A 26,855-nucleotide genomic window follows, 5' to 3' on the forward strand; every position below is an offset into this window, starting at 1 on the left:
TTTGCAGAAATTCAGTTTTGTTAAGGCCGTGCAGTTTTCTGTTGTATTTTATTTGAATGAGCTCTTGAATCAACAAAACAAAACTTTTGAAGGACCTTCAAGCAGCAATTACAGGTTAACCTCTTTAGAAATTACCCTGAGTCAAGTGTCTGTCTTGTGAAGGTATTTAAAGATTACACGAATTCCTGTTTCTTAAGGATCGTAAGAACATGGTGAACTATCTGTCATATAGAGGAGTTTGTAAGAGAGGTTCAACCATACACTCTTCAAGGATTTGCAGGTCTTGGAATAATTTTTTGAAATTCAAATTTAAGGACTCTTGCAGCCTGTCAAATGAAATCTAATTATTACCTCTCAGTAATTCAAGACTTAAGAGAAGACTGAATATCTAACACTCACTGGAGGCAAATGTAAAAATATGGCAATAGAGAGTGAATGGAACAAAATTAATTACCATAAATCCTTGAATTAGTGCCTGGGGCGCTTACATGTAATTCAAATTTAGGAGAATATGGGGGCGCTTATTTAATTTGTCCCAAATCGTGGTCTGACATGATCATTTTTTTCATACATCCTCTGCGCATAGACAACAACATAAACTGTTTATCAACATAAAAAGCTGATCCTTAAGTTTAAATCACGGCACCATCAGTACTTAACCTGTTCACTTAACATGTTCTCAAACTGAAACAATGCACAAATCTAATACTACACGAAGAAAACTATACATCTCTTGTTGGCTCAGTACTCGTCCACAAAATGGTCGAAGTTGAGGGGGGCGCTTATTTAAGGGGAGGCGCTTATTTTTAATCTTGGCCGATAGGAGGGGCGCTTATTCAAGGGGGGGGGGGGTGCTAATTTGAGGATTTATGGTAATTAATTCCCTAAACACTAATGTTTTCCTTTAGCATCTGGACATTGCTTATTTTGCAGACTGTAATTAATGATGCTTGACATTGTACATGTAACTATGCAAATTTAGCCTGGTTTACATGTGATACAATGTGAGAGGCATGCTGACCTAATCTTTAGCATGCTTGACTATGGTCAAGCCTGAGTGAGCCAAGACACCTTACTTGTAAAAGTGTCTCTCCACCCAGGTGTACAAATGAGTAGAGGGGGGGGGGGGGTAAGCCTACAATTGGCTAGCATCCCATCTAGGGGAGAGTAGAAATACTCTTAGTCATTCCATGCCATGGAAACTGGAAATAAGTTACAACCTGATGGGCCAGCAGACTAAAAGGAAATCATTTAACTTGATGTGTGTGTAAATATTTACAGCATTGTTCATTGTTGCATTACCTGTGTAGCGATGCAAGCTTAAGAACAGGGCTGATCAAAACTGAAACAAAAGGCTCTAGAGTAGACCTGTTTATGTCGCCTTGTGCTCATTCTAATCACACATGTGAACACTCTTATGCTCGTGTTGTGTTTATGGTTGTGTCATGGGTAAACCTGGTTCTAATGACATCAGATTTATTCAAAAACAGCAAAATTACTGGAAAATCAAATTTTAATTACAGGTAGCAAAATTACAACAATTTAAGATAGATTGATGAATTTGTCCTAAATTATTTAAACTAAGTTATACAGACTGAAGCAATTTCATACATCCAACATTACAATTGACGTATAGTAAGGTTTGTAAAATGACCTATTGATTTAACATGTCTTATAACTCACAACATTTTGAAACTTTTCCATTTTGAAATCAATAGATTTCCAATTTTGCCATTTCTACCCATCTTCAACATGTTCCACCCCTTTCCACAAAGTGCAACAATGTATTGCTAGTTCTATAAATTTTCAGTTGATAGTTTTTAAGCTTCTGTTGAAATGTGAAATAGACCATTTTACAGTTGTCTGCTCAGTGACCTAGCCTTTGAATGGCAGCGAGGCTGGAGGTGACCTTGTTTTGATACAGACCTCAGTTGTACTAATGCTAGCTGGTTGCAATTATATGACAAAAGCAGAGAGGTCTTTATCAAAGCAAGGTCACCTCCAGCCTCGCTGCCATTCAAAGGCCAGGTCACTGAGCAGACAACATACTGTAAAATGGTCTATTTAGCCTTGAAAAACAAGTTGGTAGACGCTACTTACAAAAACGTACCTCTACTACAAACAACAGCTATGCCCATTGTGATAATGCTACTTAAGAAATATAACCCTCCATTACATGCCATTATATTTCAAATTTAATAGGCCCATATAATCTCTATTTTTTGCAAACCAAACCATTCTTAGAAGACAAACAAACACATTCACCAGTTCAGACAACTACAAATTAATTGTAATTATTCTGGCTTGTTATGAGTTAAATACATGCCTTCTGACACAGGTATGTCCAACTGCTTCAAATGGTTTCGCATCTTTAAGTACTAACTATATCACAATCTGACTCAATGTTTGTACAAGTTAGTTGAATAAAATACAGTAAAAATGAGTTGCTACTGTATATAAATATTACTCTTGAGCCAAAATATTGCTATTTATACTGAGAGGCTTAAAACTGAGCAGATTGTTTTGAACATATTTGTCAGTATTAACTGACAGTTTAGAAATAACTCATTTACACTACAAGCTACTAACTACATGGACATGTACACAAAACAGGTTTTACTCAAGTTGAAAACTTCAGACTCTTATTTAAGGGCACCAATTTATTGGGTAAAAAGGTAAACATGCACTGTTATCATACGCTACTCTCAGAGGGTCACTGCTTTCAGGGGTTTATAAAATGGAAACTCGACAGTAACTAGTAGGTAGGGTTGGCGAAAGGTATGACTCGTCAGAGTTCTGTTTTTGCTGATTTCTGTTTTGCTCCAGCTCCAGGAAACTGCTGATTGTCAAATTCAACCAGTTTGCAGTCTGGCTGAGTAATCAAGAAATCTTTGACATCCCAAGCATGACTACCATCCTTTAGCATAAACAGAGCTCGATCATCTGACACAAGGTACCTACAGGATAAAGGGTAAATCAGTAGTGAGCCTAACATTAGGGAGTCTAAGAAACCAAGACAGTGATGCTGACGAAAAGGTCGATCAGTAAATGAATTTATATTTTACCAGTGAATCTTGCGATACTCTAAAGCAACTTTGTTTGTTTCTCACTGTCAAAACTATCACAAACTGAATCTGGGACGCAGCAATAAATTTGAAATAGAAACTTCACGTTCTTTTTTTTTTAATTAATTGCTACTTACACTGCTTACAATACAATATTAATTAATGTAGTTACTTAACACTACTTACAAAAACTTATTACTTACGCCACTTATGATACTAACACTTACTCTATACAATACACATACTCACGCTACTAACAATACTAATACTTACACTGCTTACAATACAACATAATAAGATTAGATTAGATTACTTGCACTACTTACAATTCTAGCACAGCAAGATCATACCAGTTTACTCCTGTCAGTAATTTAAATTTGGAATTGCAAATTAAAGAAAATATGCATGGTATATATGCGCCTTGTTTCTTGTTCTTTCATTTTTATTTTCGTTTTCAGGGGACTAGGGTCAAGCTGTCAAGAGATTACAAAAGAGGCAACAGAGGCTCCCACTTTTTTAAAATGATTGTAGTTGTATTTTTTTTTTCCATTTCATAGATATGTTTTAATACAGTAAGAAATCGTTTAGTTTTGGAGAACATTTTTTCTGTCTACATAGCCAAATGTAATATTTAGCATTTAAGCAGCAGAAGTTAATTTGGAGTTTATGTTTAGAGCTATCCGGCCTTAGACCCAGTGCTGTATCAGGCTCTAACGGTGTCTCTTTGGCAATGACTTGCCAAGACTGTAACCATACTTTAAAATTGGTCCAAAAATATTGAGTTTTTGGGCAAGCCCAAAATAAATGTGAAAGTTTCTCTGTTTCTCTTTTGCAGAAAGTGCATTTCTCGCTATCAACGAGACCAATTTTTTTCAAGAAGTTGTTTGTTGATATTCTTCTATGAAGAAATTTAAAATTGAAAGCTATAAGTTTTGTGCTCTTTGTACATTGAAAAGCCATTTGGTAAACCTTTTTCAGTTGAGCTCATGTTTTGTTGTGAGAGTGATGTCTTCCTGCCACTTTTGTTGACTTTGGTTGGGTGGTTCACTTTTTCCTGATACAAGTTACTTATATACTAGTCTACTAGGTTTTTTGCTTTTTAAAAATTTTGACAAGAAACTTTCACGTTTGATCGAGGTTCTGATATTATGGGGTATATATCTTTGAAGAAGTTTTATTGAGGAAATGATTCCAAGAAGGTTAAAGGTCAGCTGTCAGGTCATGTATAGTTTGGAAAGCAGTGAGCGAGAGAAACTTTCCGGAGTTGTCCATTAAATGTTCTACTTTTGTTATTCTTTTAAGGAACCATTCTTTAAAAAACACTGGTCTATTCTCAACTCTTATAAGTGAATTATACCATAAGGGTGATGACCGAAAGTGATAATCTGATATAATCTTTTCAGAATCAAGTCTCCCTTCTGAGTAATCAATAATCATTACCATTCTTTTTATTTTGTTGCCTTTGTCATTCCATAAGAGGTTATAAAACATTACATTTATCTCCTTTATTGCTGTATGATTTGTTTGAAGAGGAGAAAAAATATATACCAGTTGTGAAGCTATGAGGCTTTTTAAAACAGTAATTTTACCTAAAAGGCCAAGTCTGCGAAGTTTCCAGCATCCCAGAATCGATTTAATTTTTTCTATTTTATCTTTGTAATTCAAATATATAGTTACATGGGCTGTAGTGCATGATGCATCCACATCAAATGTTTTAGATCTTTACACGAAATCTGTGTGTCTGTTGAAATGGTAGGCAGTGTGTAAGTAGTGCTGTTGTACAATATTTACCAACTTATCATTTATTCATAATTACATGAATATTATCATCAACTTCACCTTTCAACCTGAAACTGCGCATTGAATAGACTTGTCTGCCATCGTGCTGTAATCTGCTCTGTGTCTTTCCTACTTGGTGTACCTGCTACTGACACAAACAACATAACAACTTTTCCCTTCTTGGATTGTTTCAGTAGAGCCATGGGGTCACCTTTAAATTGCAGTGGATCAAAACCACCTGTTGGTGGCGGAGGTTTCCGAGGATCGTGGTCATCATAACGGTCCTCTTCATCAATATCTTCATCATTTTCCTGCGGAAAATGGGTGATTATTACAAAGCACTGGTCAGATTCATGATATATACACCTGTAAACAATCTTACAAATCATCAAACTATTTGGTAATAATGGGACATAAGGTGAAAAATTATTCAGAACTATTTAAGATTTACCATATAAGTAGGAGTTCATACAGGCACTATCACCTGGGTGTCCAATTACAGGGATCTAATTCAACTTTTTTGTAATTGGATACCTGTATTTGGATACCTGTGCCATTTGCAGATCAATTTTACATGCTTTGATGGCTTCCTTCTTTTTGTTTCCTACAATTTTTAATCTTTATAGAAAGTGCCATGGACTTTTCTGCTCAAAACAAGTTCTCGAAAGACTTTTTTGATTCAAAATTGTTATAGATACAATTAATTAGCAAGCATGATCATGTGGGTGTCCAATTACAGGGATCTAATTAAACCTTTTTGTAATTGGATCCCTGTACTTGGATACCTGTACTATTTGCATGTCTATTCTACATGCTTTAATGGCTTCCTTCTTGACGTTTCCAACAGTTTTTAATCTTTATGGAAACTGCTACTGACTTTTTCGCTCAAAAGAAGTTTGCAAAAGACTTTTTTAGATTCAAAATTGTTATAGATACAATTAATTAGTAATTGGAGTGCGTGTCGTACAATCCAGAGAGTAATCATGCTAGTAATTTCAAATCAAAATTGAAATTACTCACGATTACTTGTGCCACTACTCCCTGAATTGTACTCCATGTGGTCCAGTTTTTAGACCTACTAACTTTATATGGCTGTATTTTCTTTATAATCATGGTACGTCATTGTATCCTGTATTAGTAAACAAGATGCCCACCCCCATGCTGTGTAAATTGTGTTAAATAACATAATTTATAAAATATTTTGTAATCGTTTCAGTGTGATTAGAGTATGACTGACAGATTTGTCAACTGATTAATTAAGCTTTTTGGGAAACTTGACAAATTGATTTTCTTTCCTTATTTTCCAGCGTACAAATTAAAAATTAATGATATGTTTGCATTCTCTCAGCTAAATTAAGAAGCATGTTAATACTCACTTCCCATTGGTCGAGTAACTTGTACAGATCTGCTTCATTGTAGTCCAGAATATTTTTGCCGATTTTGCTGCTTTTTTCCTTTTTATTCTTTGGATCCAGTTTCTTGTCCTTTCCAAGACAACTGTTTTGCAGAAGAATGATTAAGAACAAAGTCCAAAAAAGTAAACTGAACTTGAAATAATTTCGTGCCATGTTGCTCGATGTTTCTACAGGAAGCGAGGAAGCGAGGAACTGACTGTGATAGGAAAGATCGCGGGCTCGTATCAGTGAAGTATGCCCGCTGTATGGTGGGGAGGGGGGTGTTGAAGGTAGGCTTGCTCACGGCAGTTCCACGACTTCTTTTGCTTTGAAATACGAAGAGGTATTTTATTCGAAAGATTTTTCTCACATCTCTACAAGAAAATGATATTATCATCCCTAACAGAATTTTTATTGGGATTTCTTTTTACCAGGTTGTCAAGTGGAAAAGTTGTCAAGTTTACGCCATATTGGATTCCAAACCGGAAGTTTGTGTTTGGAATCATGGGATACACTTCTCGATTTGGAGGTGACTGAATCCGTGCAATTTAGCTAAGATCAGCTGAGTCAAACATGAGATGGAAGCCGCAAAGCCAAAGAGAAAACACAGGAAGAAGGCTAAAAATACGACCTCTAGATCTGCAGAAAAGCATGAAGAATCCCAGGACGCAAAAGGTTTGATTAATAAGCACTAGAGCTTTGTTGTTTCGTGAAAACAAGTAAGCTGCATTGAACCACATGCGACATTTAATTAGCTTATAATAATTGAAGCTGGTGCACTTCTGCTAAGATGTTTGTTGTTTTCATGATTTGACAGAGAATGCTGCCACTACTATTCCTGAAACGGAAACGATTAACACTGCAGGAACAAGTCAAAGTGCGTCTTCAGAGCCCGTAGAAGAAGATTCAGCAAAGTCTGACTTACCTTCCACTCCAGGACAATCTGAAGAACTTATGCGTAAACTTGCTGAATTCACTGCTAATACAGAAAGCGTCGCGTCAATTGGGGAAGAATTAGAAAATATACCTCAGGTTCTATCAGAACCGCAAAATGATCAGTCTTCTCATTCAGAGAAAGAGACTGAAGTGGACAAGAATGACAAAGAGTTGGAAAATTTGGACAGTGATCATGAGACAACTGGAAATGTAGACACTTCAGACATTTTAGATACAGTAGAGTTTGACTCTAGGAGATCTGTAGCATATAGCCAGGATGATCATGCCACTGAAGCTCAGAGTGTCTCAGTGACGCCTGAATCTTCAGCAGTGACTGAAACTCGAGTGTCACATGAAAGCAAGGCACTGGATGACCATGCTATTGAAACTCAGAGTGTCTTGTTGATGCCTGAATCTTCATCAGTTGCTGAAACTCAAGCATCTGTTGAAAGCGAGACACTGGCTGTAAAACAGGATGAACCAGTTGCAATACATAACGTTCCTGAGGAACTGAACACAACAGAAGAAAGTGACATTATTGAAAATTCTAATCTGAGCAGCTCAAGAGATAATACTGTAGAGGAAAAGGCTGAACAAATTTTGTCACCGCAGGTTACTGCCAATGAGACTCCTGCATCTATAATCAATGAGGATAGTAGAACTTCACAAATGTATCTCAACTTGGATTCTGTTGCCAGGGAATCAGGTACAAGTATTTTTAGGACTGGCTGTAGTTAGTTACACTCTGGATAAATTGTCATTCAAGGTATAAGTATGGAAAAATATTAACTGTTTTGACCAGTGGATGGTGATTTGTGTGATTTACAGTACGTATCTGCACCTTGTGGATATGTGTCATCCACCCTGGACCTAGCGTGTTTCTGTCTCCCATTAAAAAGACAGTTGCCATGGAAACATGAAGTTTCAAGTACAATAATTATTATATGTCATTAGTCATACCAAATTGCTGCTTGCTAGAACTCAGGATAAAGTTAAAAAATCTGGCTGTATTCATTTAAATATGAACAAAGTTGACCTGGTTAAGTCAGCATGCATTGGTACTCTCCCCCTTCTGATCTGAGTATCATTGCTTTTCCTGACCAGCCTGCTTGCACACCACTGAGTCATTGGCTTATCTAGCTATTTATAGTCCTGTAAGTTCACGTCAAAGGCTCTAACGCAGATCAAGTTGGTTTATGGTCAGTCTTCTCTTCAATAGTAATAATAGTAATAATTAAAAAAATTCTCTTTTACACACGAGTAAAGCAAGAAACATGTCTATAAATCCAGTGCTAGTTAGGCATGATTGGTAAACCAACTTACACTGAGGTCAAGAAAGATTGGTGCATTGCTAATAAATTATGCATACTTTTGTTATTTTATTCATGTCCAGTTTCAAGTGTAAGGAAGTACAGAAAAACTTTGGAAGCATTCAGTGAGGACCATTTGAAAACTTTTTACTTCAACCCACTGCTTGAACAGATGGAAGGATTTGTGGAACATTTTATCAGGGTAAATAAGTTTATAAATCAAACAATTCAGTTACCACTATAGTAAGTCAAAACGAGGCATTTTCTTCCCATTGTGAAAGATTATCAACTGCATTGTGCTGTATGGAAGATGAGTTCCTGGGAAATCTAGGGGCCTCCATCTTGACCAGTCAGTCCCTAGACAGTATAATGCTCCCATGGCTGGCAATCCCCCCAACTCAGCCATAAGCCCCCACTCAGTGTTCCAGGCACCCATCACACTGAGTTAACATTGGCGACGGGGAGGGGCAGATAAACGTTGACGAATAGACCTAAGATGTGCAGGAAACTGCTCAGTCCTACCACCAAAACGTTCCAGGGACTAGCCATGCTGGGACACACTAGTACAATGGTGAGAAGCACTGAGCCTGCAATACCATACGAGTACCACTGACTGGAAGTACCAGCTACTCTTTGTTGTTAACATTGTTAAATTGCATTTAACAGCATACAGCACCTGAGTAACTAATTACACGTGAGGTACCACTGTACATGTGGGCATGTTAATTACCTTTAATAAATAAAAATTTGTACCTCAGTCTGATACTAGTAAGTCAGAGCAGATTTACTTCGCATGTACATGTATGAAGTACATGCATTTTATTATGTACATGTAAGAAATACACTCAGGCTCAACTCCGGTCAAAAGATTTGCGCAGTATGCTTGTATGAATGAGAGGCATGTATAGTTGCCAGTGGTCAATGCATTCAGGTAAAAATTAATGGTTTGGATTTATTCATTTTTCTGCAGATAAGCAAACAAGATGATCATGAATTCTACGAGCTTGTGAATAATTATTTCAGAGGAAGAAATACTCTTGCTATGGCCATTAAGGAATATGAGGTGTGTTTGTCATGTTATTCCAGTAAGATAAAGGGTTTTTATTAAATTCTCAGCCTCGGATAATGCAATTCTAGCTTTCTGATTGGTTCACTGGATCTCGGTTACCAGCCATTATACCTGCGTTTGACCTTATATGGAAATGAAAGCGGCAAATGTCGCTCGGCATGAGCTTTTTCGCGTGAAGCGAAGTTTCGTCGACAAAAAAAATGGATGAAAAAAAGCACATTTGGTGAGCTATCTACACAGGAAATACAGGGAATTATAGACAATGCCGTCCTAGTAACAACAAAAAAGCCACAAAGCTCGAGATAAGAATATTTAACAGCACGTATACGTTAAGTTTCCCTTAAAGTTGCAAAATTAAAATATGACCGGCGAGATTTTACGCATTCATGAAGATTATGTAACAAAAACAAATTTTACCTGAACAGAATGGCTTGCTAGTCCTGGTAGCACCAAATTTTCGAAACCGATATAAGAAATGTCAAAAGAAGAACTGGATGTTCAGTTGAAGTGTTTTTACTCGTCTGCGAGGAAGAAAGATGACACATAAATTGCAAAAGTTCATTGATTAAATCCATTAAAGCCGCCAGTTGATCATTTCCTTCGCACGCCACCGCACAACAAACCGTTTTCCATTATCTCTGACCAGGCAAATAAGTTATTAGAGCATATGCATTTGTAAAAGGCCGCAGGTAAACAGGCATAATTGCCGGCGTGGTCCATAAGAAACCAGTTTCCAATGAGCAGATGAGGAAACTGTTCGAGTAAGCAAGCTCGGATCAGCCGAGAGCAAGAATCCCGCACAGCTACAGAGGACGACCTAGTTTCATCTCAGTCTCTTTTTTGGCCGACGACGACGAGAGAATCAACGACAGCTAGCGCCAACAATTCTGTCCTTGCGAAAAACACCTCAAGGAGTTGAGTGTTTTGAGCTGAACCGAAGTAAGCCCGGTTCTTTACCAGCCACGAAAAACCACCAGGTGGCCTCGGAGATTCTGAAGATGAATCTGACGCTAAAATAGTTTCTGTCCTTGACTCTAAAACTGACCAACAATGAGCTCCACACATACAGCTCGAAATGCCAAGGCTTTCAAAGCAAGGGAATCCTGAGAGAGATCTTGTCGAGAATAATTTTGGCACAACGTCTGTGTCACATAGCGATCAAAGTTTTCCGCAGCATTATTACAATGGCAATGTGCAAGTGCACGATTATTTGGCTCTTCTCCATGACTCGAACTTGAACGCTTTTCAAACTTTCTGACCAAGGTTATATCTCCTTCATTTGATAGACATTTCTTGAATTCTACTTGATTGCAATTTCATTCAGCAAATTCGCTTGCTTCGCTCTCAAATTTTTCATTCAACTAATTTTACAAACGGCGCGCATGTCATGTGATTTCCCACTTGTTGTTGTTTTTGTCACATCGACTTCCGGTCGTTTTGTAAAATTAAAATCCAATAAAGTTAAGCTATATTTCCAAGAATACAAACGTACCGAATTTAATAAAACAATTATTCCATTCGCGCTTGTTGGATATGAGATTGGTTATAGCCAACTCGGCCCTACGGGCCTCGTTGGCTATTTACCATCTCATATCCAACGCGCGCTCATGGAATAATTGTTAAATATGCCATGCATCTTTACAGTAAGTAGAATATGTGGAGCTCGCCTATAAATTAGCGAATATAAGCTAGTCTGGACAGGTTACTACAAACAATATGCCATGCAGATACTGTTTGTCTCTTGATTTAGTCACTTGAGATATATAATGGTAATTGAACTGAGTGGAGTGCAATTTGGTCTGAAATCATACGCGTGATTTCAAAATCGAACGAGCGCGTAGCGCGAGTTCGATTTGAAATCACAAGTATGATTTGAGACCAAAATTGCACGACATGAAGTTCAATTGCCACTTTATTAGATCCATTTTGAAATTGCACAATTTTATCGCCTTAATTTTTAGACTTTTGGTGTATTGTTCCAGTAGCCGGTTTGTTAAAAAAAAAAAGCGGAACCGGAAACGGCTTTACGTCTCATTTAGTATGCAAAACGATGTCATGTGACGAAAACTCATCCGAGCATGACAAAGAAACAAGCGGTTTTGAAGTCAGAAGGAAAATAGTCTGGTTCAGGTATAAAAGTTCAATTCTCGTCGCTTGAATCAATGATGGAAGGTCTTTCTTTCTTCTGTGGTTGAGGCTGAGACTTTTCATTGTCTTTGGAGAAGGAATTTGAGGGTGCATCCTGCGTAATTCTGCGATGGATTTCTTTTGAGTTGTGAAACTCCCTCGAGTGCACGATGCCCAGTGGATGGTACGTTTTTTTCTTTCATACCGTTTAATGGCATGATTTTAAGGGAGTCCAGCTCGTTATCATCTCCGTTTCTTTTTGTAACCTCGGCGAAGGACTCAATACTCAGGACCTTGTCAAGTTCTTGCGGCGCCATTTGTTTCAAGATATTTCCAAGATGGCGGGACTAACACCAGCTTCGTAAGACGTTCATTCATTCACTGTTTTGTGGAGTGGGGTGTATTTTGACTATGTTTATTCACAGCGACAGAGTTGAGCTCTTTTGTTGCTTCGTTTGAAACTACCAGAAACCTGGAAACATCTATCTTCTTGAGATGGCCCTGAATTTGTTGTTGTGTGGTTTTCGTTTGTTTATGTTTTACTGGACTCGGTATCATACGGATTTTGAGCAGATGTTGAAGAAAAATCGCCAAAATATTCATCAAAATGGACACTGAAAGTTGGAAACTTCCATAAAAGTAGGTGTTCAGCCTGAAGGAGCTGATAATTGTCATTTAGAAACTGTAATTAATTACATTCGTCAAGTTTTTTGGAAAAAAAAACACAATAACAACAAAGTTTTGGCAATAGTAGTTGCTAAATTCTCCACACAATGGCTTTTTGCCTTTCATTTTCCTGAAATTTTATTCTTTACTTTAAACTAATATTGAAATCTGATTTGTTGTTTTGTTTTACTGTCCCATTCTCAATGGCTGAGAAAAAGATGCGATTTAGAGCAAAAAATAGTGCGATTCGTGAATAAATCGCACCATTGAGAGCCAACCAGATTGCAAGGATAGCCAGTGATTTCAAAATGGATTTAATAAAGATTGTTATATTACAGCTGTTTCCTTTAAATTAGTTTATTAGGCAATGAGGTTGTAGGGTTTGCCATCTGGTCAGCTGAGTCACTAGCTAGTCGCTGGCCTAATTATCTTGTAGCTCAGGTTAGGCACTACCCTGGTTACCAGAGGTTTTTTCTCGCACGCGACGGACGGAAATACTTCGCTTCATTTCAGTGGCCAAAGGCCACCAACACAAGCGGCAAAGCCGTGAGAAAAACCTCTGGTACAGAGTGGTTTAGCCTGTGAACAGGCTCCCGGTGAGCCCGAATGAAGTGAGGGAGCCTGTAGACATTCTATTGATGCCGCTGTTCTATGATACCAGCTCCTGGTATCATGATCATGATTGGTTAAATCGCTGATTGTTGACATCTTTGAGATGAATATTTGACAGATCTTTGTAAAATTATATGACTCCAATGGCTCATTACAATAGTACATTTGCCATTCTCTTTTAAATTTTGGTCTCTCGACCTCTCGCTATTTCACATGTGATTCTGAAGGGTACTTTATGCTCTGTTATGAGGAAGAATTTTAAGTGGAAGCTAGTGGAGTGGAGCCGTTTGGCGGTGCTATAGCAATTTTTTTTAGAGGTCAAAGGCATGGTTTCCGGACTTTTCACTGTTATCTGCTTGTCACTTCGAAGAGTTTGACACCTCTACATGTATCATGTGCTTATAATTTCTTTAGGTTTATTTCAGTATTGCAAAATATGTTTTAAGCTCTCTAAGTAATGGCTCTGAAGGGACAAAGTTAAGTTTGAAATATTCCATGAACATGTTGCTTACTTGCACTCTATATTATGATGCCCGGCCCAGCTATTTGATTAGCTCGATTAGAACTGTTTGCAAGTACCGAAAATGTAGCTTCTTGACAGGTCTTCATTGACTGATTTGTTACAGGCTTATCACCAAGGGCAGATACGCACATCAAAAACAAAGTCTACAGGTTCCCCTGTCCCTGCTCCGATTGCTTTGCTCTCCGAATTCTTCTGTTTCGCGCTCACCGAAATTTTTTTCCGTCCTTGCCGGGAACCTGTTTGCAGGCTAAGAGTGGTTTCATTCACCGTTCTCGTTGAACTTTGATCAATTTTATTGGATTACATTTAAACCAATCACAGCGAACATCTCCCACTGTGATCACATGGACTGGCATGTGAAGACATAACACATTTGCGTGATATGACAGATCTGGTCTGATTTGAATTACATGGCTTCTGCGGGAATAAAAACTATGTTATAATCCCATGAAAAAGGTTCCTAATTTGAAGTCTTCGTTGTCGTGCTGTTTATTTGATGCTAATGTTGTGTGTATTTGATGGATATTACAGCCTTGTATCTGAAAATGCTGAAGAACTGAAAATCTGTGAAAGAATCTCGACACTCTTCACTACCGAGGATGACAAACTGTCCGTCGGGCCGCGTATTCTTTGTAAGACGTGCTACTGACGGATCGCAGAATTTGAAGCAACTGGCAAAGAAGTCACAAAGTTTAACTGAGAATATTACAAAAAGAATTCTGTCTGTTGGAAAGGAGAAGCTGCAAACGGTGAAAATACCTGTTCAAAACACTGTTCCAGCTCACCTGGTATGCTGGGTGTCTGGAGCATTGTGCAGTTCAACACAGAGTTCAGGAATTAACTGAACTAACCACGATTTTAGAATCCCATTGGCAAAACCGTCAAAACATTCTTACTGTGACTAAAATTTGCAATTCTATCCCTTTGCTCGGTGTTTTCAAAGTTGTCATCACCGTCGAACGTTTTGAGGAATTTTTGTTATGGCTTTGACCAGATCTTGATCTTTCACAAATCTTACAGCGCACGAACAAACATCACCCTCAAAATCCGACATCCACGATCATTATGCCACCAAGCAACATTTAATAATAAATAAATAAATAAATAAATAAATATTTATATAGCGCCTATCTATGCCTGCTCTAGGCACTGTACAATTCACCAAAATGAGCTGTACTACTCTTAATAATTAAAAGTGTGCATTTAAGAAAGTAATAAAAAGTAAAAATCGCTAAGAATAATAAGTTTTCTTCACAGGCTCACGTTCCCTATTCTTAGAAACCATTAAACTCATCACAAATAGGTGAGCTTGGGAACTGGTGCCTTAAAGGTTAGTGGGGTGCCAAAGCCATAAGCCGCTAGGAGGTATCCATGGCAACCCTGGAAAGCAGGAATCACCCAATGAGCGTTTGCTAACCGGCACCGTCACACTGAAAGAAATTCAGTGGAAACTACTTACCTGGAGAATACTTACCCTGACCAAGAACGAAACGGGAGGGAGGAGAGGGTGCAAGAATCCACAATGATTCACGAGCAAAGCAGTGCAACTGATCCGCAACAATCAGCTGAATACACTACAACAATTATGCAATGAACCATAAACCCCTGCAAAACCCCTTAAGGCCACCCCACAGGTCACGTACTCCCAAACGGGGAAACTGCTGGCTACATAAGCTCATGTTTAACTTGCCTAAATGATATTAGCTGGATGGGCATGCTAGCTGGCTGCATTAGCTCGAGTTTAACCTTGCCTAAATGATATTTAGCCACATATCACTGTGTCTGTTAGATTAGAAAACCCTTGGGAGGTCGTTAGGAGCCAATCAGCTTTCTAGTCCAGATTCTGGACTAACAGATTTAAACTGGCTTGTCATTGGCTCAGCACTGTCAAAGAAATCACTCTCCCCACAACTGTTGACTCATGCACTACATGGCCCATAGCAGCAAGGGTGGCCAGTCACTTAACAACATGGTGGCAGACAATTGATATGCAAATTGAAATTGAGGATGGAAAAGCACAGTAAACTTTACTCCACCTAACTCAGGCAATCCTCATATTATTTCCTTACCTGCTACACTGTACATCTGTACAGTACCTCTTACATTTACACTATTTGTGCCACTGTGCTTAAATTATTTCTGAAATTTGAATAGTTTCTTCATATTATGCTTCAAATTTTGCCAGCCACTGTTAACGAACATTGCCTAGTTTATAAATTTCAGTGTAACCTGTGTGATGCAGGATATGTTGGTTACACTCGCGGCCACCTCCATGAATGCATTGATGGACACAAACAAAAATCGTCATCAATTTGTAAACATTATTTGAGCGAACATAACTCAAATGTACTTCCTTGTCTTTCAGAACAATTTCACATGCTCACCAAATGTTCTAACAAATTTGATTGTCTAATTAAGGAGATGCTTTTTATACGAAAACTTAAACCATCCCTAAACATGCAAACAGACTCGATTTGTGCAAAGGTATTCACTTGAAGGACTTGTGATCCTTTGTTATTATGCTAATTCGTAGAAACTGTATAATTTATAAATCAAATCTTCGCATTATTTATTCACTTTGCCTTGAGAATGGTGTCACGATGACGCCAAAACGTTGGCTTTTAATGTTAATATTCGCTTGCTTATTATTATCATTATCATTATCATTATTGTTATTATTACAGATAGTTGTTGCTGAGTGTGAGAAGAAGAAAGAGCAACTCTGGATAACTAAAGATTTTTCAGTAGCAGCTCAGGTATATACATGTACACGTTTATTAATATTAATATTATATAACTATTGCTCAAGAAGTTCTACTTGTAATTCTTTTACAGGGCTCAAAAAAAACTTGAATTCCAGCTTGCCCTTGGGACAAGTAGCTTTCAAATTTTGCTTGCCCTGGGCAATTCTTTGTTTGCTCTTTTAATGATTTAGTTGGCAGACGGCTTGCCTAATCCCTTGCTGATTGGGCAAGTGAGAATGAAAAGTTAATTTTCAAGGAAGAGAACCTACTTGTCTTGGATGACCCAAGGGCACTTTTCTTGAGCCCTGTTTGGTAAGCAAATACATTGAATCCCACTCTTTTGAGCTCTTCATTTAGCTGTACAACAGGATAGACGACAGCAATTGGAATTCAATTTAATTCTGTGCTTTAAATTTTTCAAACCAGTTTGTTATTTTTTATTTCACTTTTTGGGGGATTTTTAAAAGGAATAACATACACACCACCTTGCTCCTCCTTAGTCCCTAATTCAGCGCTAGCTCTCTCGGTCCTTTACCCTACCCTACTCCTGCGAGGACCCCATATCAAGCCCCCTCCAGCAACATTTACCACTTGATACTACCTCCATACTTTGACTTGTTTCGAGTTCTTGGGCAAGACAAACTCAGGTACCAGCAAATTTAATTCTGGGGGATAATCCTGTGATGGACTAGCATCTCATCCTGGAAGGGGGTAGAAATACTTCTAATCACATCATGCTAAATAGAAATTGGAGACTATAAGCACTGGCATGATGGGTCAACCTGGCACATATGCAGACTTTACCTTCTACATGTATGTTGCTTTTGGGAAGAAATGGTCAGTCATAACCTCTTTAAGAACAACATGTTTAATCATATGAAAGGCCTGGTGGAAAAAGGGCATTAGGTATTTTTGGTCAAAAGGGTTAAGAGATTGTTTAACCCACCTAAACAAAACTGCATGCAAAGTTTGGAGTGTTTTGGACAAAGTTCACTTTTGACCAAAAATACCTAATGCCCTTTTTCCATCGGGCCTTTCATATTGAAGATTAGCTGCAGCGTTTATCAGTGAGTTCCTACATTAAAATTTTTAACGATGATTGTATTTCCTTGTAGGGAAAATGTCTTGACCAGGTCACTGTGACACATAACCACTCCTACCAGCAAGTCGAGTTAAACCCTGGAGGACCTGGGGAGATTGAGGGCATGTTGGAAAAACTCCACAAAGCTCTACATGAGGTACACTGTAAATTTTTAGACGAAGTTTTTAAACCACCTACAGGTATCATTGCTAAATGTAATTATTTTGTATTACTTACTTGGACTTAGTACATATATTTTAACTCTGTCAGTGACAATAAAAACCAGATTGTATATGACATTACAGAAGGACTGACAAAAATGGAAAATAATAACCAAGCTTTTTTGATTTTGTAACTTTTCTGTTCAGTACATTTTTTTTTGTCTTTAAATCTTGAAACATTATTCAGACAAATTAGATTTTAAAGTCACAAATTTTCCCTTACATGTTGTATTATCCTTTTATAACAGACTCTAGCTCTACAAAGGTACACATGTCAGCTTGCTCGCCTCCATATTGACATGTACATCTATGATATGCTACAGAAGTCATCCATTTTATGCAGTGCTGCTACTGAGAATCTGGTTACAGGTGAGAGAGAACTCTGTGAATCTTGAGGATGTCCTTCGGTTGACACATGTAAATAATAGCAATCAGGTCTGATGAAATTATTTAATAAACCTGTTGTGGTAATTTAGAAATTTACCTGGCACTGTCATCTAGTAGTCAAGAGTGATTTTCATATGGCAGCAAGTGAACTGAAATGGCAGGAGTAATTTGATTCATTTGTGTGGTATAGCCAACATATTATTAAGCAGGGCATGCTGATTTATAAATAATTACTGTATTAGGTAAAAAGGCAAATAAACATAATGTATGTATGTATTGTGAGTAGCAATATTTATTTCAAGGTCATGTTAAAAATGTTCTTACTGCAACATCAAGTTAGATCTGGTGGTTTCCATAAAGATTTATACTTTTGGCCATAATAAAGATACTGTACAATAACTGAAGGGTAAAGAATCTTTTATTTCTGATACAATAACTGCTCCTGCCAGTATGTCACATGCTTAAATTGAATCATGTTGTTGTTGTTGTTGTTGTTGTGCCAGAGCTGTGCCCAGTGGTATTAAGCCAAGAGGTGCAAGCTGAGATTCAGAAGTTAAGAGACTGTATCAGTGTGTTGTTCATGTTTGTGCGACAACCCATTCAAGACGAAGAGTTTGTAATTATTCTAAATGGCTGGATGGAACAATTGGTAGGTATTGCTTCTTTAGTGACATTTTATTAATTATTTCTTTAAGATAGTACAAACTTACAATTTGTGTCAGGACTACAAGTCATGTAAATGGTGATTAAAGCTAAAAAATTGTTCACTATAATTTATTCGAATCCATTTGATTGCCTGTTTTAACTAAAATTAATATATAAAGTTCTATATGTAACATACAGTGTATGCCACCTTTGAGTCAGAGTGTAAGTCGTAAGTCTATGTAACATGTAGTGTTTTTTTTCTTTTTTAACAGGTTGCTGTTCTGTTACGTGTAGCTTCTTTAACAGATCTTGTATTCCTCTTAAATCACATGCTGAGGTGTCCACCAGGGTTTACCTGTAAAATTGCACACTTCATTCAGTTTCCTGTACCACTTTTCAAAACTCATGGTTACAATGTGGTAGATGAGCCATATTACTGGGACAATCCTCTTGTTCATCATTTTGTTGCAATGTTAGCTGCAGTGCTGCGACCTGTCAGGTAAATGTTTTTGAATTTCAAAGGAGAAAAATTGGTCATTTTCGAAAACGAGTCCTTTGTGCAAAACGTCTCATGTGAAAATGAGTTGCGGCCTCTCATTGATCTTTTTAGCATTTTGTGTGCTTGTCTCTTTGCAATCTTTTCCACCACGTCCCTTTATCATGCCACTATCCACCAGGCAATCCACTGCGAAATCCAAAACTTCCTGGAAATTTCTTTTCCCCGAAGACATTGATAACCTGACAGACAAATTCCTGTTGATCTGGCAGATTATCCATTGCTGGGTATGTGCATCAATGGCTCTCTGTTTTTCCACACTTCACTACCATTTGGCCTACTTTCTGCAACTTTGATGTGTCAGCAAACCATTAAAAGCATTGTGCACATCCTGACCAACGAGGGAATTTCGGTCTATGTTTACATCAACGACTTCTATGGTGCAGAGTCTCCTGTCTGTTCTCAGCAGGCCTTCCAGTGTAACTTGCTTTTTGATGACCTTGGCCTCATGGCATCCCCCCAAAAAGGTGTACCACCCAGCCATCATATGCTGTGCCTTGGTATTTGGATCAACACCTTGGACATGACTTTCCCTGTTCCCTCCCTTCATGTTTCAGAATTGCACCAAGAACTGCACAAGTGGTTAAACAAATCTTTGTTCACATGACGCAAACTCTAACAGTTGCTTGGCATATTCTCATTTATGTCTGCTTGGGTGCACCCTGGCCAGGTGTTCATGAGCCGTCTGTACATGAAAATGAACCTCTAGGCGGAACCCATTTTCATATGAATGGTTTTGCACAAAGGCTTGTTTTGACACAGAGGCAAAAGCCAACTCGGAAATGGCATATTGAACTTGCCAACATTTTCACACATGTTAAAAATTGACCTTAGCCCCGATCCTGCCTGAACTGTCTGCGTCAGGGGTTTCACCAAGTAAATGTTTTCAGTAGGGGGGCAATTGGCTTTTACAGGCAGCAATGTTGAATCAAATTTCTTTATAAGAAAAACTTTCCCCTAGACGGTCAAACAACTGGTGGGCAAAATCATATTTTAGCCAGTCAATTTGCTGCAGGCCCTTAATGAAACCCCTGCTACATTAGCTGACAAAACAAATTAATCTCTAACTGCAGCTGGTCTTGTGTGCTCTGTGTTGGGCCTCATAATGTGACAAAGTTAACACATTGTCAAGTGCTAAACATGTTCATAAAATGGGATTTTGATGTTTTGAAGTCTAAGGACAATAATTATTTGGTAGCTCAATTACATGCAGTCAGAGGGTCGCACAGGGGGGGGGGGGGTCTCTGGGCGAACAAAAAAAGTAGAGGGTCGCAGATCACGGATATAAAAATTTTGTTTTCCCACATTAAGAAAATAAGCAAGTAAGATACTTACGCTACTACTCTACTACTCTACGATTAACTCTTACGCTTACACTAGAGAGCTTACGCTCTACTCATAAGCTCTACTCTTATGCTAGAAGGAGTGTTTGAAGAAAGACAAACTGTGAAAAGCCAGGTCAAGACTCCATATTGCAAATTGCATACCTAAACTTGTCACTCTGGATAGACGACTCTAATCATTCAGAGGACCCGCATCTCAAAAGCACATACATTAGAGTGGTGAAATCACAAATATCAGTTAGTAATTCAAGTTCTCACGGATCACGAAGAATAATTTCGTAATTCACATTTCATGAAAAATAAAATCAGCTAATCACGTATCATGAGAACAGTGTTTCCGCCAGAGTGCGCCATTGCGGGAATCCTGTGCTGTAATCAGAGATGGCCCCCAGAAAAACGAAAGAAGGGCCAATTTGGCCCTTTCCTTTTACAAGACTTCGGACTTAACACAGGCATAGTATTTTAAAAGCCACCCCAGGACTTGAAATTGCGAGTGACACGGTTGCCAATGCAACTGACATTTCATCCTTGGCGACCACAAATTCTGGTTTGTCGCCATAATGGCGACTACACTTCTCTGTGTTGACGATCAATACAGGCTATTTTGTCACACATTATGTCCTTCTAGAAAATCGTATTGAAAGATCTTTGCTTCTAAAACATTCAACATAAGAAAAGAAGTCAATCTGTCCTTTTGCTTTGCTGCAGTATTGATTCTTGTATGAAATAGCCCTAAAATGCATTGCAAACCCTTGATCATTGACTACAACATGTATGCCTAAGGATTGTTCTCTTGTAATGCAGGGTTCCTTCATACCATTATCTGATTCAAAAGTAACCTTCTTCAGTAGAAACACTTCAAAAAGCACTTATTAAATTTTATCATAGATCCTAATAAACTGTTTTATTTTCCTTGGTACCCTGATGCATTTTTTCCCTCTGTAGCTCTCAATTTATTGGCCCCTAAAAGAGGTCTTCAGGGGCCACGTTGGCCGTCAAGAAAAATTTTCTGGCTGAAACACTGCAAGAATACCCTGTACGACCCTCCAGTCACACTGTAGTCAATTTTTTTACCTTATACTGTACATTATGTTTTCTAATTAACACAGAGAAAGGGAAGGATTTCTACAGAAACTTTCACTTGGAAAACAAGGTATTTAAATTTTTCACATCACATAATACTTCCCTGGCAAAGATGACATTACAATTACCTTGAAACTCATACTTGTTGTGGAGAAAATGATATGTGTTGACCAGCTTAATAATCCACCATTGGCCCAACATCCAGGTTTTGTTAATTTAATCACGGAAGGTTTGATCAGTGTCCAAAAAAGACTCTGTTTTTAGAAACTGCATGTACTTTTAAAGACTATTTTGAAATTTATCCACAGCTGCCTTAAGATCAATAAGCTGGACTTTGGTGGATGAAGATGGAGAATCATTAGAGGTTAATCAACTTATAGCTTAATAATTAAAATAATAATAATATAATTAATTGAAGGCTTTCATGCAAAAAGGGTGTATGTAGCGATTTGGGCCGATTTCTATTTTTTGCAGGAGCGAGCTAATTTTTGGCAGACTGACTTGTTTTGACATGAAAAGCATCGTTGCGTAATTGTTTTTGTGGATTTGTGCTTCATTTTTGAGAAATAACGTATGCAAAAAACTCAGGGTATCTTTTGGAGATCTTTTGTTGAGCAAAAAACAAAAGAAACCTTTGTTTTGCTAAACGATGAAGTCACCAAAGTGTGGTATTTGTCGCTAGTTTTATTATTCATATAATTACACAATTTTCTTTCTGTTGCTTCGTTAGTGCAAGCAAATAAGGCACTGAATGGGCCGGATTTGAGTTTGTTTTGTCATGACACGGGTTCAATACGAGGTTGGTCGATTTTTTTTTCCGGTCTATTTCTCTACTTCTTTCAAAAATCAAAACATCTATTTAAAAAAAACCGTGCTGTCGAAGTTGCTTAAAGTAACCGTTTAGGTTTGCACCGTGTCAAAATCCACCTTGGAAGGATTCGCTCCAAAAGATGCCGCTCGGAAAACTGAGTTTTTTTTGTATATGTTATTTCTCAAAAACAAAGTGCAAATCAGCAAAAACAATACGCAACTATGCTTTTCATGTCAAAACAAGTCAGTCTGCGAAAAAGTAGCTTGATCCTGCAAAAAATAAAAATCGCCCCAAAATGCTATATACACCCTATTTGCACGAAAGCCTTCAATTATAAGTATTTTGTAGGATTTGTTAGGTGCTGTAATTAACCTAGATAACTAATTGGATAGATATTGAAGACCATCATTGCAGGGTGTGGTACAAATTGGGGCATACTGGAATATTTAATGTGGGATTTTTGATTTTTATTTTTTCTTAGACCAACTTCAGTTTTTGCAAGTGACGATGCATTGGTCTTACATAATTTTAAGAATAGCTAGCTCACTCAATATTACTCTGACCATGAATTGTACACCTCCAATTCCCACTGGTTACATTATACATATATAGGTCTATCGTTTACCGATAGTTATCGTTAACGCTATTGAATGGTATGGTTCCTTTTTTTCAGGATGAGGAACCAGAAACCAGCTGGATGTTAATTCAAGAGAATGATCTAATAGCATTATTCTCACAGTTCCCTTTTGATGCCATTTTCAAGCACCTTCTTAAAATGGATCCTAACATCCATAGTAAGCTTGATTCTGGACTGTTTAACCATGTTGCCAACCATTATTTTGAGTTCAATGTTATTTTGTTTAATTTGCATTTGGATAACTCTTCTGTTTTTGCTTTATGTAATGTAGATAATTCAAGTTCAACCACATAAAAATAAATACATGTAATATCAGAGTCTGGTACATACATGTAAATTTTGAAGTAGGCAGATAATAATTTAATAACAAGAAAATATAATATGGGGGATCTTGCACATGTACACCATCAACAGTGCTCTGTGTGAAGGTTGAGTGGGGAAGATTCACAAACTTCATCATTTTTTTTATTTTTCAGATGATAGCCTGACTGAATCACATTACCATGTAGAACATACAACAAGCCGCGACATAATGAGAATGTTGGCATTTGCTTCTTGTATTGTGTATGTGATGGGAAGTGCTTTCCGCACCTATGCCAAAATACGTTACAGGGCATTTGTCAAGAGAGTGGGGCGAACTATCAGGTATTCATGAAGGCTTATTAATTTTATGCAGTGTTGGATCATACATGTGTACGTGTACTATCTCAAGGCAGAATACATGTATTTAGTATAAATCTACTAGCGTTCTATCACGAATGCTGTTCTCTGATTGGCTACACTACCCACTATCTATTCTGTGATACAGTGTATGTAGTGAGTAGCATAGCAGTGTGTCCTTGTTAACAAAATGAGGGCCGTTTCTTGATGTTTTCGAATTATCTGTGAAGAGGATTTAGATAGAGTTTTGAATGACTAGTAGATAAATTTATACTAAAACAATTAGATTATTTGCTCTCGATTTCTATGTGTGATAGTTGACTTGGGCTGCACCCTTGTCAACTATCACGCAATAGAAATCTCAAGCCCATAATCTAATTGCTTAATAGAATATAGAAGTATTAGTTTTTAAAAATGGCCTGTGTACGTAATGTTACTGTCAATTTTAAAGTACCTTTAAGTCGAAAGTAACATAACCTTCATACATAACTTTCTTAACTGTTGGAATTTGCAAATTTGAACTCAAAATGTTTCCTTAGAGTTTGGTGATAGAACAATGGTTATCTTATTAGCTCGACTAAATGACATCCTTGTTGCATTTTGTGTACATTTCCACTCAAAATTTTATAGTTCTAGAGATCTAAATGTACTTACCTCATAGCGACCAGTGACAAAGATTTCTTTCTTTTCTCTCTTGTAAGCTGAGGTTTTATTTAAGCATTATTTAATAATTATAAAAATATGTTTCAGGCAAGTTGTTCAGTATGTGTTAGATCATTGGTCAGACTACAGAAGCTGGAGAGTTAATGTCTGTGGAGATTCCATCAGTGCTGTTCCAGATTTCTTTCCCTCTAGTAATCAATACTCATTACAAAGGCTTCAAGTTGAGGTAGATCAGTTCTTTCTCCGAGCGGCTCAACAGATCATATCAGCACACAGGTAGATGTTCTTCAGTCTACTTTTAACAGATCTCTTCACGCTGTGTGGCACCTAAGTTAAATTTTGCAGATCTCAAATATTTTTATAAAAGAATTCTATACTAGTGACAAGTAAGTAAAGAGTTGGCCATCCCTTCTGCCCCCTTCAAGCCCCTAATCAGTGATTTGTTGTATGTAGTTCCATTGTGACATAAGGAATACACCCAAATATGTGACACTAAAAGTGCATACAGTTATCACTCATCCTTTGTTTCCGTGGCATTAGCCTCTTGGTTGGTGCAGATATTTATGTAGCACCCTTAACTTCTTCAGTCCCTTCCATTATTGATTTAGATGAAACCCCTATGACTTCAAACTTTAGACTTTTGAGAAGTTTTTTTTTTTTTTTAAATTGTTTCTCCTTTTGTATGCCTGATTGGGGACAAGTAGATATTAGCCAAGAAATGCATGACTGTAGTATACAGTGTACATCCTGTATGACTGTGATTTGCACTAATCTTAGTAAAGATGTACTATCAGCTCCAAATATACGCTTATCAAGTGCCATGGATGATAGTTCAATTATAATTTTTTTTAAGTTGTTCATGCTGTCTTTATATAGACTTGGTGCTTGGCAGTTCTTAGCTGACATGCCCTTTGGTAGTGTTTCAACTGAAACCCTGTGGAAGCTGTTCTGGGCACTTCATGGGGATGTCACCAAACTTGATTCTGTTGAAAGTCTTCAAAGAGAGGATTCCATCTGGGACAACTGGAGAGAAGCACTGCAGAGTATGTACACACAAGCCACAGCTGCCCCCTTTTGGAATTTATCTCGTTTTTAGAGTGACCATAAATTAAGTAACTCCTCAAACAATAGCAATAACGTTTTGTTCCCCTTTACCTTACACCCTGTAGGTCGTCAAGAGGAATTTACTGACCAACTTGCAAGAATGTCGCAGTCTGAGGCTATCTTCTTGCTGACTACTTTTGCCAACATAGCTACTTCAAGAGATGGCAAAGAATGGGACTTAATTGAAGCAATCACAACTGAAGTTTACAAGGTTTGGAAAAATCATTTCATTATTGGTGCTGTTAGTAGTACTTTATGGAACTGTGATGCAGGGGTTATTTTAATAGAAGTGGTCTCATGTACATTTTACATAGATGTACATTGACTCAAACATGCTTGCCCTTATGGTATTGAAGTTCTTTTTTGCAGCACTCTCTTATAATTGACCAGCTTCTGCCAACCACCACACTTAGGAAACCTTTGTTTACATTCAATAGAAACTTTGGGGTTAAACTCTTCTCATCCTCAGAGACCCAGGAAAGCTAGTTGGGATGACCAGATATTTACAGGCAAGTGATATTTTTTGCCAGGCAGAAGTTTGATGTAAACTTTTGCCTGAAAATACCAGTTGCCCATAGATATCACATCGTCATGAATTAAGCTGCCCCTGGGTCTCCAAGGATGAAGCCTCCTGTGAGTGATTTCTCCCATATGGCACTGACCACCTGTAGCAAACTTGGCTTTTTCTTTCAAGTATAATAGGTTTTATGCTTTTGTAAGTGACCATTTCTAAGAGACTGATTGCTATAATTCAAGAAAGTGAGACAGCATTTTAGAAATATGCACTACTCTCCTGCAAATTTCACACAGTGATATATGTAAGTATCTGTGTCTGTCTCATTATGGTGTAATAGAACTGTGTACACTGTTGTTTCAGAACACTATTTGTATTGTCTTTGGTATTGAAAGCTTTCATGAGTGACCAACTTCTGCCTTTTCAGCAGGCAGTTACTAAATGAGATTTCATTCTTATAAGCAACCAACTCCAGTTACATTCACTTTTTCCAAGCCCCTGACAGAGGTGGTTCTTTTTAGAGTTTCAGCTGTCTTCTGGAATCAGTCTGAGTGAATTTTATTTCATTTCAGGTTTCCTTCATTGCCAGTCAAACAAGGGAGTCAACCTCCAAGACTGGTAGATATCTTCTGGGAACCATCTCTAACAGTCATCCTTTTGTGATATCAGTTTTGCTTGAGAATGTCGATGCAACTCTTGATACTATAGGGAAGGTAAACATTTAGCGTTTTTGTGGTGCATTACCTGCAGGCAAACGTACTGTAAATAAATCCACAATCTGGAAGCAGACAGGGTTAAATGTTGTAAAACGGAAGTTGTTTCTAAGGATTATAAAAAGGATTTCTAGTATTGGACATACATGTACATATAGGTTACAAACATTCTATAATTAATACATTATTCAAAAAGCAGTAAGTTAAATCTG

At 37.7% G+C, this 26,855-nt stretch overlaps 3 protein-coding genes across 3 annotated transcripts in view; 2 read left to right on the forward strand and 1 right to left on the reverse strand.

Moving 5' to 3' along the window:
- Positions 1-1,495: 1,495 nt before the first annotated feature.
- LOC110047031 (LDLR chaperone boca-like) lies at positions 1,496-6,501 on the reverse strand. The gene is made up of 3 exons (XM_020752755.2): positions 6,221-6,501; positions 4,905-5,155; positions 1,496-2,957 (listed from the first exon to the last, which is right to left on the reverse strand). The coding sequence occupies exons 1-3, from the start codon at positions 6,410-6,412 to the stop codon at positions 2,789-2,791; spliced, it is 612 nt and encodes a 203-aa protein (XP_020608414.2). The 5' UTR covers positions 6,413-6,501; the 3' UTR covers positions 1,496-2,788.
- LOC110047030 (ectopic P granules protein 5 homolog) lies at positions 6,499-26,655 on the forward strand. Its single transcript, XM_089292538.1, has 19 exons — positions 6,499-6,581; positions 6,673-6,913; positions 7,056-7,880; positions 8,568-8,686; positions 9,455-9,547; positions 16,166-16,247; positions 16,583-16,650; positions 17,341-17,463; positions 17,776-17,896; positions 18,418-18,563; positions 18,832-19,058; positions 21,568-21,611; positions 21,850-21,905; positions 23,026-23,146; positions 23,466-23,634; positions 24,400-24,588; positions 25,189-25,355; positions 25,482-25,627; positions 26,503-26,655. The coding sequence occupies exons 2-19, from the start codon at positions 6,817-6,819 to the stop codon at positions 26,653-26,655; spliced, it is 2,946 nt and encodes a 981-aa protein (XP_089148664.1). The 5' UTR covers positions 6,499-6,581; positions 6,673-6,816.
- Positions 26,509-26,855, forward strand: part of LOC110047028 (ectopic P granules protein 5 homolog) — a 28,207-nt gene continuing 27,860 nt past the window's right edge. The window contains exon 1 of the mRNA XM_020752749.2: positions 26,509-26,643. The gene's annotated coding sequence lies outside the window, so the exon portion shown is untranslated. The remainder of the gene's footprint in view (positions 26,644-26,855) is intronic.

The sequence above is a fragment of the Orbicella faveolata genome, unplaced genomic scaffold, assembly GCF_042242905.1.
Source record: "Orbicella faveolata isolate gen_17 unplaced genomic scaffold, um_ofav_v1 contig_1, whole genome shotgun sequence".
NCBI classification, from domain to species: Eukaryota; Metazoa; Cnidaria; class Anthozoa; order Scleractinia; family Merulinidae; genus Orbicella; species Orbicella faveolata.